General features: G+C 30.6%; 1 protein-coding gene across 1 annotated transcript in view; it reads left to right on the forward strand.

The window, feature by feature from the left end:
- Positions 1 to 15,166, forward strand: part of LOC131842098 (uncharacterized) — a 91,209-nt gene that overhangs the window by 58,270 nt on the left and 17,773 nt on the right. The window contains exon 3 of the mRNA XM_059190601.1: positions 13,294 to 13,502. Coding sequence (XP_059046584.1) covers positions 13,294 to 13,502 — 209 coding nt within the window. The remainder of the gene's footprint in view (positions 1 to 13,293; positions 13,503 to 15,166) is intronic.

A 15,166-nucleotide genomic window follows, 5' to 3' on the forward strand; every position in this document is an offset into this window, starting at 1 on the left:
TTTTAATGATATTTTTAGAAACCAATCATAATTTATCATGGTTTTGCTATATAAATAATAACCCCCATTATAAGCAGCTACTTACTAATATATCAATGTCATCGCCAATTCGTACAAATCTGAGCAAAAAGCCAGACGGCCCTTTTTATTACAACTACAGACACAATCTATTATTAAGATCTATATAAATTCTAAACCTCTTGATTCGAATTTCAAATACATAATAGTTCACCAATATGTTTTACGACATGACTTCTTTTTAATAATAAAAATAGAAGTTAAAATTATAAGTTAGCCTGTATCAAAATAAGCTAAGAACTTCTTTTCAAACAAAAAATCACATCAGAATTGGTCCTTTCGTTTACATTGGGTTTCGTTTTCTACAAACAGAAATCTAGACACGTCAATTTTATAACGACCCTTTTTGTGTTGGAGGTTAATAAAAACCGTCATATCTGAAATGGGTATCAAAACAAAAGTTTTGTTTCCGGTCAACATTTCTAATGCAAAGTTGATGTGTGTAAATAAAACGAATAATATTGTTTTATTCGTAAGCATCATTTTATTTCATCTGTACTCGTATATTTCTATAACTTTGTGCATACCAATATTTCTGTTATACCAAATATTTAATAAATTGAATTCTCATATTGATTATACTGAAAACGTTACCTAGTTTCAATTGATATGAATAACTTTAAATAAGATTTAAAAGTGAACTTCAATACAAGTAAACAATTAACCCCAATATTAATATTCGTTTACTGATACGATACAAATATAATATAATATACCCTTCAAAATTTTACTTCATTTCAGTCGACTTCGAAAATAGGAGGAGGTGGGAACCTCAAATTCATCTATTTTCTTATGACTGTTGCTTCATAAGTTTATTCTATGAGAACTTATTTAGAAAATTATTTTTTACTGGTGCTTATTGTGTATTCACTCTTAAAATTAAACAAGATCTGACAAGTAGTTGCTTAGTTATCCCTAAAAGTGGCTTATTATTTGATATATATATATATATATATATATATATATATATATATATATTGTGGGCGATAAAGGAAACCAGGGAATTGTAGGATAAATATATATATTGTATATATTAATATTATAAAGAAACATACTAACTAGTGGCCAGGAATATATAGGAACAATAATAGCAGTGACAATTTAAAAAATTTTGGTATTCAATTTTAAATAAACCATATAAAATAGTTATAGACAAATAAGTGGCCTGTATTCCACATATTGCCCACCCCGTTAGGCTTGATACTAACAATAAATCATGGAACACAGGCATATATAAAAAAAGGGTAGCAAAAATATTTACACACTTAGTTTAATAAGTTTGCGTACAGGACGCCTAAGCATCCCCCCAGCTGTTGCTACGTCCGCTACGCGAACTATTTCATCCCGTCCTGGATATATGGCGACTACACAGCCTTTGGGCCACACACCACGAGCCATGTTTCCAGCAATAGCATGATCAGCAATCAGCACAATGTCACCAACAGCTAAATTTGTATATCGCTGCTGAGAGTTCTAGTTTTGGTACATACTCTTTCAGCCATCTTGACCAAAAATGGTCAGCTAGTCGTACAGTTTTACGCCAGTGCGATCTGCTAAGTAACACTCCGTTATCTAATGTGGTGCGGCCGGGAAGACCAGATGAGTGTCCAAGGAGGAAGTGATCCGGATATGATAGGATATATATATTGTATATATTAATATTATAAAGAAACACTACTAACTAGGGCCAGAAAGGGAAACCGAAAAGGAACAATAGATAGCAGTGACAATTTAGAATAGAATTTTGGTATTCGAAATATAAAGCATATAAAATAGTTATAGACAAATAAGTGGCCTGTATTCCACATATATATTTATATTTTTTAATCAAGCTATTAGTACGACAAATGCTTTTAAATGTATTTTATTATATCCAATCAAATTAAACAAACAAACAATGAAAATTAATTGAAACCTGATTGCTGCGACAGCATATTAAATATTGACGTAGGTCAAAAGCGAATGGAGCGTATATTGCTGTATTTGTAGATACATATAGATAACAGTTCCAAGTCCCAAGGGAAAGAGGATAAAAAACATTTCAGTCTTTGTGCTCGTTTTATTTTTGATTGATTGCGTCATAATGTCGGATTAGTAAGAACCCCGGTCCTTCTTGACATTTTCGCAAAACTCTAAAAAATACTCAAGAAAATAACGAAACAACAGCACTATATAGAAATATTAGGTTATTCTACAATAAATAAAAGCAAATATATCCTCAAGGTAATGTGTGGTAGAAAGTACTATTTTAAAGTAAACTTAAAATTATACTTTCTTTTTTTATTTTTCACACGAATTTCATACAATAAAAAATAGTACATAAAGCCACAAAACTGTTAGGCATTTTGTCTGAACCGAACATCTATAGATATGTATACACTCGTATATCTCTGGGGTATTTATATGTAAATAAATCTTTATATTACTCCGGTGTGACTTTTGACTTGAGCAACACGTAAAACGCCAAGAAATCGATATGGGTGATACATTAAAAGTACATTTTGTTGCCCAACCGTAATAAATCGGCTACGAAATATACATTTGGTGGAAGTAAGCCCATCGTTACTCTGTATTATACATTGTATAAACTGAACTAACAAAGGAAACAGAGGTACTGGGACATGACGCAAATATCAACCCACGCTGCCCTCGTAAATTACACATCAAGTTGCATGTCATTTCCTCACCTGACAGTATATTAGCCATATCCATGTATACCTGCTCGTAACGCTGACTGACACCTCACCTCTTTTCATAAAGGTTCATTTAACAACGTGAGTTATGGTGCCTCTGAAACGGGGAATAAGTGTAAAGTATTTTTCTTTTAACACATTAACTGTTTGAAGCTTAAAATATTCATAAAGTTATATGGCATGTAAGACAATTACTGTACGACCCGCGTTGTGAGTAGCTGCCGTCTCATAAAGATCAAAAATTTCTGTGATAAATAGGTACAATCAGCTATCGTTTTACTAACTTGTTATGTTTATTACCTTTTACGACATGTTTGTGAGTGCGGATATACCTACTAATACTATTAATGTAAAAATGTATCTGTCACAGATATTAATAAAATTTAACCTGAAGATAAACTATATCACGAGGATGAACATAGACAATTTTTTTTCTTTATATAAAAAGATAAATCGGTATCATACATCAATTGGTAACATAGGTCAAGTCACAGAACACTGTTCTGTGGATCGAGTCTCCTCCCAACTGTTAGGGTTCACATCGACATTGGAGAAAAATCCGATAATTTAAAAATATTAAAAGAAGGTGGTTTCATTATTACTTGGTATCGTTGAAGTAGTTGCGTATAACCCCCACTCATATTTACTCTGTATAAAAGAAGGTATAAAAGGAGGAGGTTTTTGTAAGCCACGGCATTCGGTCTTTGAGCACAGGATGTTTTGGTTGTATTTTAAATGCTAAAGTGAATTGTGTTAGAGACATAGTTATAATAATGCTATATAGTTGTTATTTTATTATAATACATTATTTTACTAGTACATAGAGTTGGTATTTCTTATACGACTGATAAATTAATCCAATACTTGTTTTTCGTTTACGATTAAGATTGTTTTATATCAATCTGAACACGAATACTCACTAAACTAAAGAATTAATAAAGTTATCCGTGTACCTGAATCTCACTCATTTATTTTTACCGACATACTCGTAAGGGACGTGCTTCCAAGCTGAGTTCCGGTTTAATAGAAACATCTGACAATAAATTTAATAGGTCAACAGCCACGGTCATGGCAAATAATTTACTGATATTGCATGGTATAAGTATTCTTTAGTCATTAATAACGGAAGTCGAGGAGTATACTTCTAGTATTCGTATTATAGCTGTCACATTGAACCTATTCTATGATTGTTAGGGCCGTGATGATCCTACTTATATTCAGGCCGAATGTAGTTTACAATTTCAGTCGAATCACATAAAATAACAAAAAATCATTAGTCTTCGGCATTATAATTACATCCAGTAGATAATTTAGATACACGCAATACAAACCGAGTTATTAATCAACATCCTGTCAACCCACGATAATTCCACTAGGAATATTTAACCGTTAATTCACAATACTGCAAACTAAACCATAATTCTGACCGCACGTGTGACAGTAAGCACTCGCGGTTGATTTAAAAAAATCGTAATGTTTAATAGAGTATTTTATTATATAACACTGAATTAGGCAAGAGCATCATTTTTGTTATTTTACTGGTTATTTTCTTTCTAAACACTGTTATTCTGAGAGCCTAGACTAAACGAAACGGGTATGCGCCATATGGAAATATAATTTGAAGTTATTTCCAAAAATTACAAATATAATTTTGTTCTATAGGTAATTTGCAAAAGTATCTAGTTATTCTATAATTTTAATTGAAACGTAATTCACTATAAAACGTTTTATAATATTATACAAAACCAAAATATTTATTTTTAACCGAGTCTTATATGGTTGAAATAAGACATTCGTTTAAAATTTCTATTCACTTTAAGAATTACAAAAATCTATCTTTGCCATAAAGGTAGACATAAGCATATACTTCTTAAAAAAATATAAAACTTAACTGATTTAAAGTTAATGAAAAATTTTGTATGCACACCTTAGTATGAATATTTCAGAAACAATGCCCACTTGTAAGTCGACCACGTAGAATCTTATACCATGAAAGTGATAGATACTGAAAACAGGCAAATAAGACATCGAAGAATCGACGTAACCAATGTAATGGTAAGTCATTACTCTACTGAAAGTGGCTACCAAAACATATAAAAGCGGTATAAAACACAATATTACTACACCCACGCTGAGATTTTCCTTTACTTTATCAGAAGGCAGGCAATTCAAAATTCAGCGGTAGGTTTTTTGTACGCACTATTCTCCAAAACATAACGCATTTCGATAATTCTTCACAAAAGGTTCATTCTACTCTTTTATCAGTTTTGGATGTTAGAAGCAACATGTATGTCTATTGCTTACTTATTGTGTTATTTAGTAGTCGAAAATAAAGGACTGGTAAAATAATTTAGCCATACTTTCTTATGAGGCAGAGTGTGTGTAACGTAATTACTTAAATAAATCTTCTTGCTCAGTAGAATATCAAATATGGACACAGGCATCGTTATAAAGATAAACGAGATAAATAAATAAACTGAAGACTGTAATTTCACAAAATAATATGTATCAAGTGAAACGAATTGTCTTGTGTGAAAGGGATTTGTATGATTTCAGATACACTGAGAACAATTTAGCATATTAATATTTATCTGACGGCCCCGGACGGAAGCACACTACTACTACTACTTCCGGTGGTCACGGGTTAAATTCCTCGCACGGTGCAGATATTATAAAACATATATTCATAAGTATGATTTTGTTGTTTGTCTCTGGATATTTTCTATATAATGAATGTATTGTTATTAGTTCCTCAGTACCCAAAACACAAATGCGGAGACGAATTTAAAGCAAACGGCCTGGGGTGGATATCTCACCCACAGGACAGATCTAATTACAACAGTCATTAGTTCCAGCATCGGTCGGTGTTTCCCTACTGTCGTTGACAGTATAAAAATGCATAAAAAAAACAATGTAACGCACGGGTTTCAATAACGAACACGAAACCATTTTCTTAATCACAAACGCTTCGAAAAGTGGTAAAGAACTTAAGAAGATTAATATTTAAGTCATAGTACTTTGCCATCGATTTTGTTCAGGAATAAACTACTAGAAATAATGTTTTCGTTATTTTATTTTTGTAATTATATAAACTTTGCTACTCTTCAATAGCTTATAATTATAAGGCTAAAGAAGTCAACCATATAATTTACACATACATAATTTTCCCAAATGATACATTAGGTAATTACAGTAATCAGAAGTAATAGGAACTGTGTTTTAGTAATTTCATGAGAACACAGAAAATAAAAGAAACAAATGTTCATCTTTTGTACGCAAAAACATCTTGTGACATGTTAAAAATTATAATAGCGTCAGTCGTCACGCAAAAAAACACGAAAGTGAGGCCAATGGATGCAACTGTATAACAGTGGGTAGATTTTATTCCTAGAAAACCGGAACGAATGTTCGTAGCCTGTCACGACCCTCAACAATGGACGACCAAAGGAGACGAGAATAATTTATAGAAGCGTTGGCTATAAAATATAAACTACACAAAGGGTTTTCAGTACAGAAATTATAACCACCTATGTAAGTTTTCCACACAACACCGAATATATTTATAATGTCGAATAGTAATAATTAGTCTATATAATTAACTAAATATTTCATTTGTATATGTATAGTTACATTAATTAAAATACATTGTCCTACTCCTATTACAAGAATGGTGGTAAGTCACGAAACGGTATATAAGTAAAAATATAATTTGTATCTACTCAACTGGGTATTGGGACATGTCGGTAATGAAAACAATACTCCAATTATAAAATAAAACTAGTATATATTCCATTATCATTAAAAAATATGTTGTACATATTTTGTATTCTGCGAAAATTCACTTCCAGTCTTGAAAGACCTACAAATATTAATAAAGTACTAGTATATTTCATAGTGTATCCATATGACGCGATGGGCATTTTAACTTAATTGTGTTTAATACTTAAATATTTTTATCCAGAAGAATTATAGAGACTGTATTTGTTTATTATTCATTTTAACACAAAACGTGGTAAATATACCTACTACGATCAGAGATCGTAAAGAAGTAATAGACATTTATGAGCTCAATTTTATACTCGCTGTTTTTATTAGGCATTAATTAATATTTCATATTAAATTCTTCTATTCTACCAACGATAAATATAATTGAGAAATTTCAAATAGGAAATAACTTACTAGTAGTTTCCTATATAGGTTTAATATTTTTTGGCAGTGTACATTTGGACTTGTAAACACGAAAGAGAAAGCCAGTATTATATCTCTCCTCTAACCACCTTAACGACAAAAATTCTGCAGCAGATAATGGATAAAGTATATGTAAACAAAACAAAAAAAAATATATACTGCAAGAAATTACCAAAAATATCAAGGATCAATAGTAGGTACCTATACGTTGCAAATTTGTACCATACGTACAATTGGCTGTCATTTGCGCGCGGAAACCATCGATTTCTATGAAATATTTAAAATTCTTTGTTAGTGGATCTTTATAATAGAGAGATATACAAAAAGATGAGTGAAAGCAATTGCATTTAGGTATTTTCTGGCATGTTAGGAGTTTACACACCAGATATTTGCATCAGAAACAGATACAATCCGTGTGAAGAGCGTACCGCGATGTAGGTTAAGTGTACCCCGCAGGGCATCTGATGGAGATGTTTGTAAAAATAGAACTGAGTACTCAAAATAAATTATGTATGATGTATTAGTGATATAAAATAAATAAATTTCAACTTCACTTCATTTCAAATTAAAATATTCGTTATCGGATTATTATTCCAAAAAGGACGCTTTATATAAATATGGTATGTCTTTTTCCGTATTTTATAAGGAATTTATTTTATATACATGAACTATACATGATATATTATATGGTTCATGTCATAGACGTTAGTTACCGCTATTGATCACGTAGGCGTATTTTTTCCATTGCCTGCTTACCATTCAGGATCAAGGATCAGTCGAGAAAGAATTCGGTAAAAGAACGTAAAAAATACTATGGCCCCCTTGCCCTAAAGTGGTTTTGGTTCCAAAAGTTGTGAGCTTGAATCTTATATTTATTATATACAGATTAAACAATAATTAAATGGTCAGTCAATATATAATTCACTAAAATTAAATAACTTTCAACAATTTAAAAAACTAAAACTTGAACCTAGGGGTGCCCTCAAATGTATGTATGTTATTTAGAATAATAATAAATAATAATAATATTTTGCACCCAATATTTACAATTTAAATTGTTCCCTGGTACCTAAACTAAGTAGAAACTTGTATTTTAGGTACCAGTTCCCTCCTCTTACAATTCACAATGTTTGGAATTACAATTTATAAAAAGACAATTAAATAAGGTAATAACACAAGAATATATTAAAACAATGCTTACAGATTTTAAATAAACGTTTTCCAATTCCAAATACTAAGGTAAAAAGTCGAATCCTTTCATACATACTGTAAATTCGCTGTTTTATAAAGCAGCTTGCTAAAGGAGCAAGATTTTGTCGACTATTTACGGACCAGGAGTAAGCTGACATTAGGAGTGTCACATGAAATAGGTACCGCGATATTTTACATAAGTTGTGCTGTTCACGTATATAGGTGACGGTTAGCAATTACTATTAGGTGGAACGTCAGCTTCTTTGGTATTCCAGTAACATAAAAAAATCTGTCTGGACCGCTACTTGGGTACAGCGGCCTTTCCTTTTTTCCACTGGGAATTAAAAAAATACATCAGATAACGTAGTTACACGTATGTGGATACTTATAAAGTCTTCACTGTACGATATCTACCAGGAAAAGGTTTACCCGGTGTAAGGGACATACCCTTACGACCCTCATGGGCATCGTCTGAGATGTGTAGCCACCTGTTTTTTTTTATTTCGCATTTGTTTTTATTGTCATTGCTTCAGAAGGTATTTGGGTTTTTATCAAGGAATATTTGCATGTTTTCTTGATCATAGAAGAGTACAAAGTGAGTCGTACAAATTTAACTTCAAAGAGGTATTTTAATTCAAGTATATAAATAAATAATACTATGTTAATATTTATGTATCATCAATGTATTTGAAAACGAATCTATTTCGAACATACTTTCGATGTATCAATAAAAGTAAAAATACGCAATAATTTATATATACTAAATAAAAAAACTTTCTGCTTAAACAAGTGCTCAATTGAAAAGAAATATTAGCTAAAAAAATTTACTACTAAAAAGGTCTTAAAGCTTCAATTAACTAGAAATAAAATGTACAAAAAATACTCGTGAGTAAACAATATTATATACATTATATTACAACTTTAAGCAAATAAATAGCACATACCGTAGAATCCATATCAATGAAAATTATATAAGAATTTATTCTATATACCTTCTAATTTTTTATTTGAAATTAAAATAAAAAGATATGAATTGGAGATATTCAAGCTATAGATAGTAACGATAAACTAACGGCAGAAAGTAATTACACGATCAAACTTGATGGGTCCTCGTTGAAATGTAACGTTATCTGGGTGCCTTGCCATAAATCGTAGATACTTCAGTTTGCAAAGAGCGTCTCTGAATATTATTGAAGTCAATTAAACAAAGCTCTATAGGGTTCATCCAACGCTACATCACGTCTCATAAAATAATGTAGATAATACGATGCTGTACGAAAATACAAGCGCAATGAGAAATTCATTAGTCTGAGTCGTATCTAGAGAGACATAAAATGTACAATTGTTTACTCGTTATATCTACATAAATATTCCTATATATTTATTTTCTGTATACTTATATAATTTTTCGAACGTAATCCTTACAGTATACCTAAAAAAACATAAAAACGAAACAATAAATAAAGTAGTAACAGCAATAAATATTTTAATAAAATTTAATAGAAGGAGTAGTGGTATTCGATAATATTAAATAGGTTGAATAGTTTTCTGTTAAGCGTATAGTATCTACACGGGTACATAACAAAGTAGTATTATACAAGAAAATAATAACATCACACAGAAATGTCGCCGACCCAGAGAAATATCTAAAATAACAACAACCTTTATCGTGCACAATTTTCGCACGTATGGAACATTCCGTCAGAACGGGCGCCACATACCTACAATCTATAAGTAAGTATAACAATTGTGAGTGTAATATTATCACACATTGTCTCTAAATGTACGTCGCACCAAAGACACGAGGTGTAGACCGTTTCACATATGGAGTGAGTTCAGTGTACTTATAGTGCCACTTGCGACCTTACTGACTCCACGATCGTATTTACAATGTTTTGCCAAAGAAAAATTGGGCTCTCATTTATAGTTACAGTGGCCATTACAGAGCAGACGTTTATGAAAAGTTATTATAATTATCGTCGCATTCGTAAAGCTTATGATATTTATTACATGTGAACGTTGTCAACGAAAACTAAGAAGGATGGCAGTAATTAATCAAACTTTATGAAAATTGTCTCCTTATTGTATGTACTAAATAAAGACTTTAAAACTATCGCGTTTAGATACATAAGTAAATTTAATAAGTCATCTGACATTCGTGTTAATATGTACTAGACTTGGTCACAAACATACAATGATGGCTTAGTTATTGGCGTGGTGACCATAAATATACATATCTTAGTATTTGTTAATAATAAAACTTAAAAGGATGGCTATCGTTAATTTGAAATATCAACACATAACACTACACTTTTCGATTTTTTATAGCATACAAACTACAATATGATTTAAACTTCTATACTTTCTACCTGTTGATACAAAACGAAATCAATTACTTCTCATAGCTCGAATGTAAACACAATAGCTCACTATTTTATTTCTAAAATACACAAAATTAAATATTATTATAAACACTATTTAAATGTATACAATAATTAAAATAATATATAAATAAATATAATTTTAAAATTAGATGTTTAAAATTTAAAATCATTCATACTTCAATTTTTTTAATGTTACTAATATATTTTATAATTTATAGTTATAATATTGTATACACAATAATGGGTATATTTCCTCTCTCATTTAGAACTAAGATCGGTATCGGTAAGATAAAAGTTGTTAGAGAAACAATAAATAGCATCTCAAAAAACGAATTCTAAAAACTGTATTAGTCGTCGCTTTACGTAAAATAGGCTTCGTCATTAGTACCCCGACCAGATACCTACCTACATCCAGTGCGGGATCAAATCTAGCAACATACAAAAAAATAAGAATTAATTTTTGACTGTGTCTCCGGCCAAAAAAACATTGCCTGTTCTACATTAATATAAAGTTTTAACTGTTCACAATCTTTGTTTTAAAGTGAATCAATAAAAAGTTACATAAAATATGCGACTATTATCCAATTAAAATCATAATTCCTACTATTGATAGTTATTGTTGTACCGCGACGTACCAAGTGAAAAGTTGCATTGTAGCAATCAAACCCGTAAAACGTGCAAACCATAAAGCAGACGGGAATGGTTTATGGCACGCAAGAAGGATACCAGCCTTTTCACGAAGCGCCGCCATTACACTTGATTGCACATTATATTTCATCGTCGTTTCAGTTCCCACGTTCAGATTACGAAAATTGTCGAATAATATTGATACGAATATATAAGTATATAGTTTACACTCGCAGTTAGCTATGGTGTACCTGTAAAATGCCTAATTATCATTTGTATTCTCAAATAAGAAATATTCAACCTCTACATGTAAACTTATTACCTTTATTCGTATTTTTTGTTACAATTCTAATGAATTAATTAGTTTTTAAATTTCTAAAATCTTTATAGAGTTTTAGAATAGATCGTGACTGCATTTTAAATTCTATCAAATAATAATTATAATAAAGCCTATTTTGTGTTTGGCTTAGATATATTTTATCATAAAATCGTGTAATCAAACTTTCTGGTAAAACGGTAAACATGAGGTATAAAAAAAAATTAAACTCGTTCATGTTTAAAAGTAAAAAGCAAATTTTGTATTTATAAAATAATTTTGATATTACATTACTTATTTTATATCTGTAATATATGTATTTTATAATATATGTGTATGTTTTGTTTTTTTATATTTTATTTATATTAATATATTTGACACATAATATTACTATTTAGGTACGTCTAATATGGTTATAATATTTTCTTTTATTCCTTTCATGTTAAGCAACAAGACCATATTCATTATATTTCATTTTATGAAATCTTTATGAAGAGTAATACATTTTTTAATCAATAAATGATACAAATCTGACTAATGGTTAATGAAACAAAAGCATGCACATAATGAAATGTATCTTACAAGAAGGTGAATTAGAACACCAAGCTCCGCTTAACCAAGAAATCCCTGAATTATATCGTCACGCCTATAATCAAATGTAATAAGGATTATTTATTACAAACAGTAAAATTTTATACAAGTAAAAACAACAAGTAGGAATGTAAAACGTGCTTCCATGAAACTTGAATTTACCGAAGCGTACTAGAATGATACCTATACCAAAACAAACTCATGTTGTTGAGCAACTAAATAAACAATAGCGTTGTATCACTTAGTGGAGAGAGTTGAAAGTCAAATGAAGGTGTACATTGTGTGCGGTAAAACGACACGTGTTTTCTTTGATAGCGAGAACAGACGCGGGCCGAGGCAATTTCTGCAAAACGTGACAAAGCTCATAAAAAAAGGACAACATTTTGTCTCATGACAAGAAGCGTGTAATCCACAGGACTAAAATAGTGCGCACCCACAGATGACAATTCTATATTTAACTTTTTTGGTTTTAAAATATACCTATTATTTATAGGAAGATTCCGTTTATTTTATCTTTATATACGGTACGAACAAATCCTATAATAAAATAAGTAATGATAAACAAATTCTTTATTTTTCACTATACTTTAGACATTAGGCAAATTTTGGTATATAGGTGCTTTATTTATTTTTATAAAATCATTTTGTTTATATAATAAAACTACTGTCCCGGTAAACGTTGTTTTGCCAAATATATTAATAACACGGTAAAAAAATAGGGGTTGATGATAGAAGGGTGAAAATTTAGGCTTTTATGTATCTTTTAATGACACATAATTAAAAAATATAAGTAAAAATTTTGCCCAACAAATGAAAAAGTAATGTTAGGGTTGGACAACCCTTATCACTTAGGGGTATGAAAAATAGATTCTCAGACCTACTGAAAATGCATATAAAATTTCATAAAAATCGGTCAAGCCGTTTCAGAGGAGTATGGTAACTAACATTGTGACTCGAGAATTTTATATATAAGAAGATATAATAAATATATCAATAGGTAATATATACTAAATATTAAAATGCAGTTTCAGCCTGGTATTTAATATGAGTACCTAATTAAATTCGATCCAGTTCTGTTCTTATATAACGTATCTCAAACAACTATAGGTAGTCGTCCTCAAAATCTATATTATAGCACACAAGTATTAATAGTGTAAGTTGCTTATTTATATCATGTGTGTCAGATCCTTCGAAACTTAACAGAAACTTATAATTTTGTTCACAGTTCGTGGTCACACAGAGGTGCGAGTGGAACTCCAGATGGAGCGATGGGCAGCTCGCGGTGGCTCCGTGCGGCTCCGCTGTGTCCACGACGTACCGCCGCATCTACTCGACAAAGTGGTTTTCCTCCGCCACGGCACCAAGATCTTCCAATACATTAGAGACAGAAAGCCGCCTTATAGAAATTTCACGACACCAGGAGCTGTACTCAATGTGAGTTCAATAAAGATTTTACCATTTTTAATTCAAATATATCATCTCATTGTATCTATAAAGATATAATACTTTTCTACAATTAGAAATGTAATGGTCAATGTAAATATTTGCTCAGAATACACAAGAAATGTAATTTTTTTCAAATTTTGTATTTAATTGTACTTTAACCCAAATAATGGAAATTGCCCATCTGTTTATCAAGCAAGCTTGCAATTACAAGATTGAGATATAGCAATGCAAATACAAGTATCCCTAGTAACTTAGTTGTCGAGAATAAATTTTGATGATGAATAGGTACAACGAAGTCACTATGAAGTTATATTGATAGCTCTTTCAGACTTTTATAATACGGATCTAAGTTGCAACTTTAAAGCGTTCAGAAACTGCGTGGAAATTATTTTTAATGTAGTTGACATAACATGATAATAAATTCGTTTTACACCTAATAAGAATCTGGTGATTACGTATATGCCTGCGAGATAGGCTCAACATTAAGTATCAAAATAGTAATAATAAATTTAAAAAAAAAATTCTCTGGTCTGAAAGGAATATCTATGGTACCGATACAACTCCCTATTAGGTTGGCCGTTAGCTTCATTTCTATTCCAGTTACATAAATATAAAAAGTAAAATATATTTTTACGAATCTAAGATAAAAACAGAATGTATTAACGTCCCATCCTGAATAAGCCGTCGACTAGTTTTATTCATCCTCTAAATGCGTTAGAATGTATGTACATAGCCTTAAAAGCTAAACTTGGATGCCGGGCAGGTAATCGTCCGGGTGGAGTTAATTTTCCGGGTCAGCGTTATGTATAGGGTTACCACACAATTCAAGTTCAGTTAACTGGGATTTGGTTCACTCGTATTTCTAATACCAATTGTTCTAACCACTAACTTTTGTTTGATCACTTTTATAACAACAAACTTTGTGCATTTACTACCCTTGTAACCCTTGTACAGATAATATTTGTATAATGTTTAAGTAAAACCGTGTATGTACATGAATTTCAAAAGCATTTATATAATTAATATACGTTGTTGTATACGGCATTGTGTGAAGTTAAGATATTAAGTTAGGTTATGTAATAATGAACTTACAATTATTTTATCGTAGTTATGACTATAGAAAATTACATTATGACCGATATTCTTGCTAAATACGTGTAGACACGCACGTACTATCTACTTATTATTTTACGTAACAAAACTGGGCAACTTTTCCGTTTATAAATACATTCCCTTCCCTTCATGAAATATTTTATACTACCCCTAGTTTTTTTATCTAAGACTTCTTCGTGGCTGGTTTATGTTCATTGATTCGATATTGTATAGTACATGTAGCATATCCTTCCTCAATTCCTTCCTGTTGGCTGTATTTCAATAACTTAGAAAAATGTTATATTGATATAAATGTAAATTCTTTATAATAGATATGTAAATAATGCTAATAAAAAAGTCGGAACATAAAACATAAATATTATATAAAAATCATTAAATTATAAGTCAGTTATTAAATAAGTCAATACAAATTATACATTACTTGAAGACGTGCCTTTTTAATAATAAATTTCGTAATTCATAGCCCTTGTCAAAATTTTAACCCGCTATGGCATTTCTGCAAGGTACATAAGTTTTCTGTTGAAGGAAAATATGTTAAT

This window comes from Achroia grisella, unplaced genomic scaffold (assembly GCF_030625045.1).
Source record: "Achroia grisella isolate CSIRO2021 unplaced genomic scaffold, CSIRO_AGI_Agris_v1 utg204, whole genome shotgun sequence".
NCBI lineage: Eukaryota > Metazoa > Arthropoda > Insecta > Lepidoptera > Pyralidae > Achroia > Achroia grisella.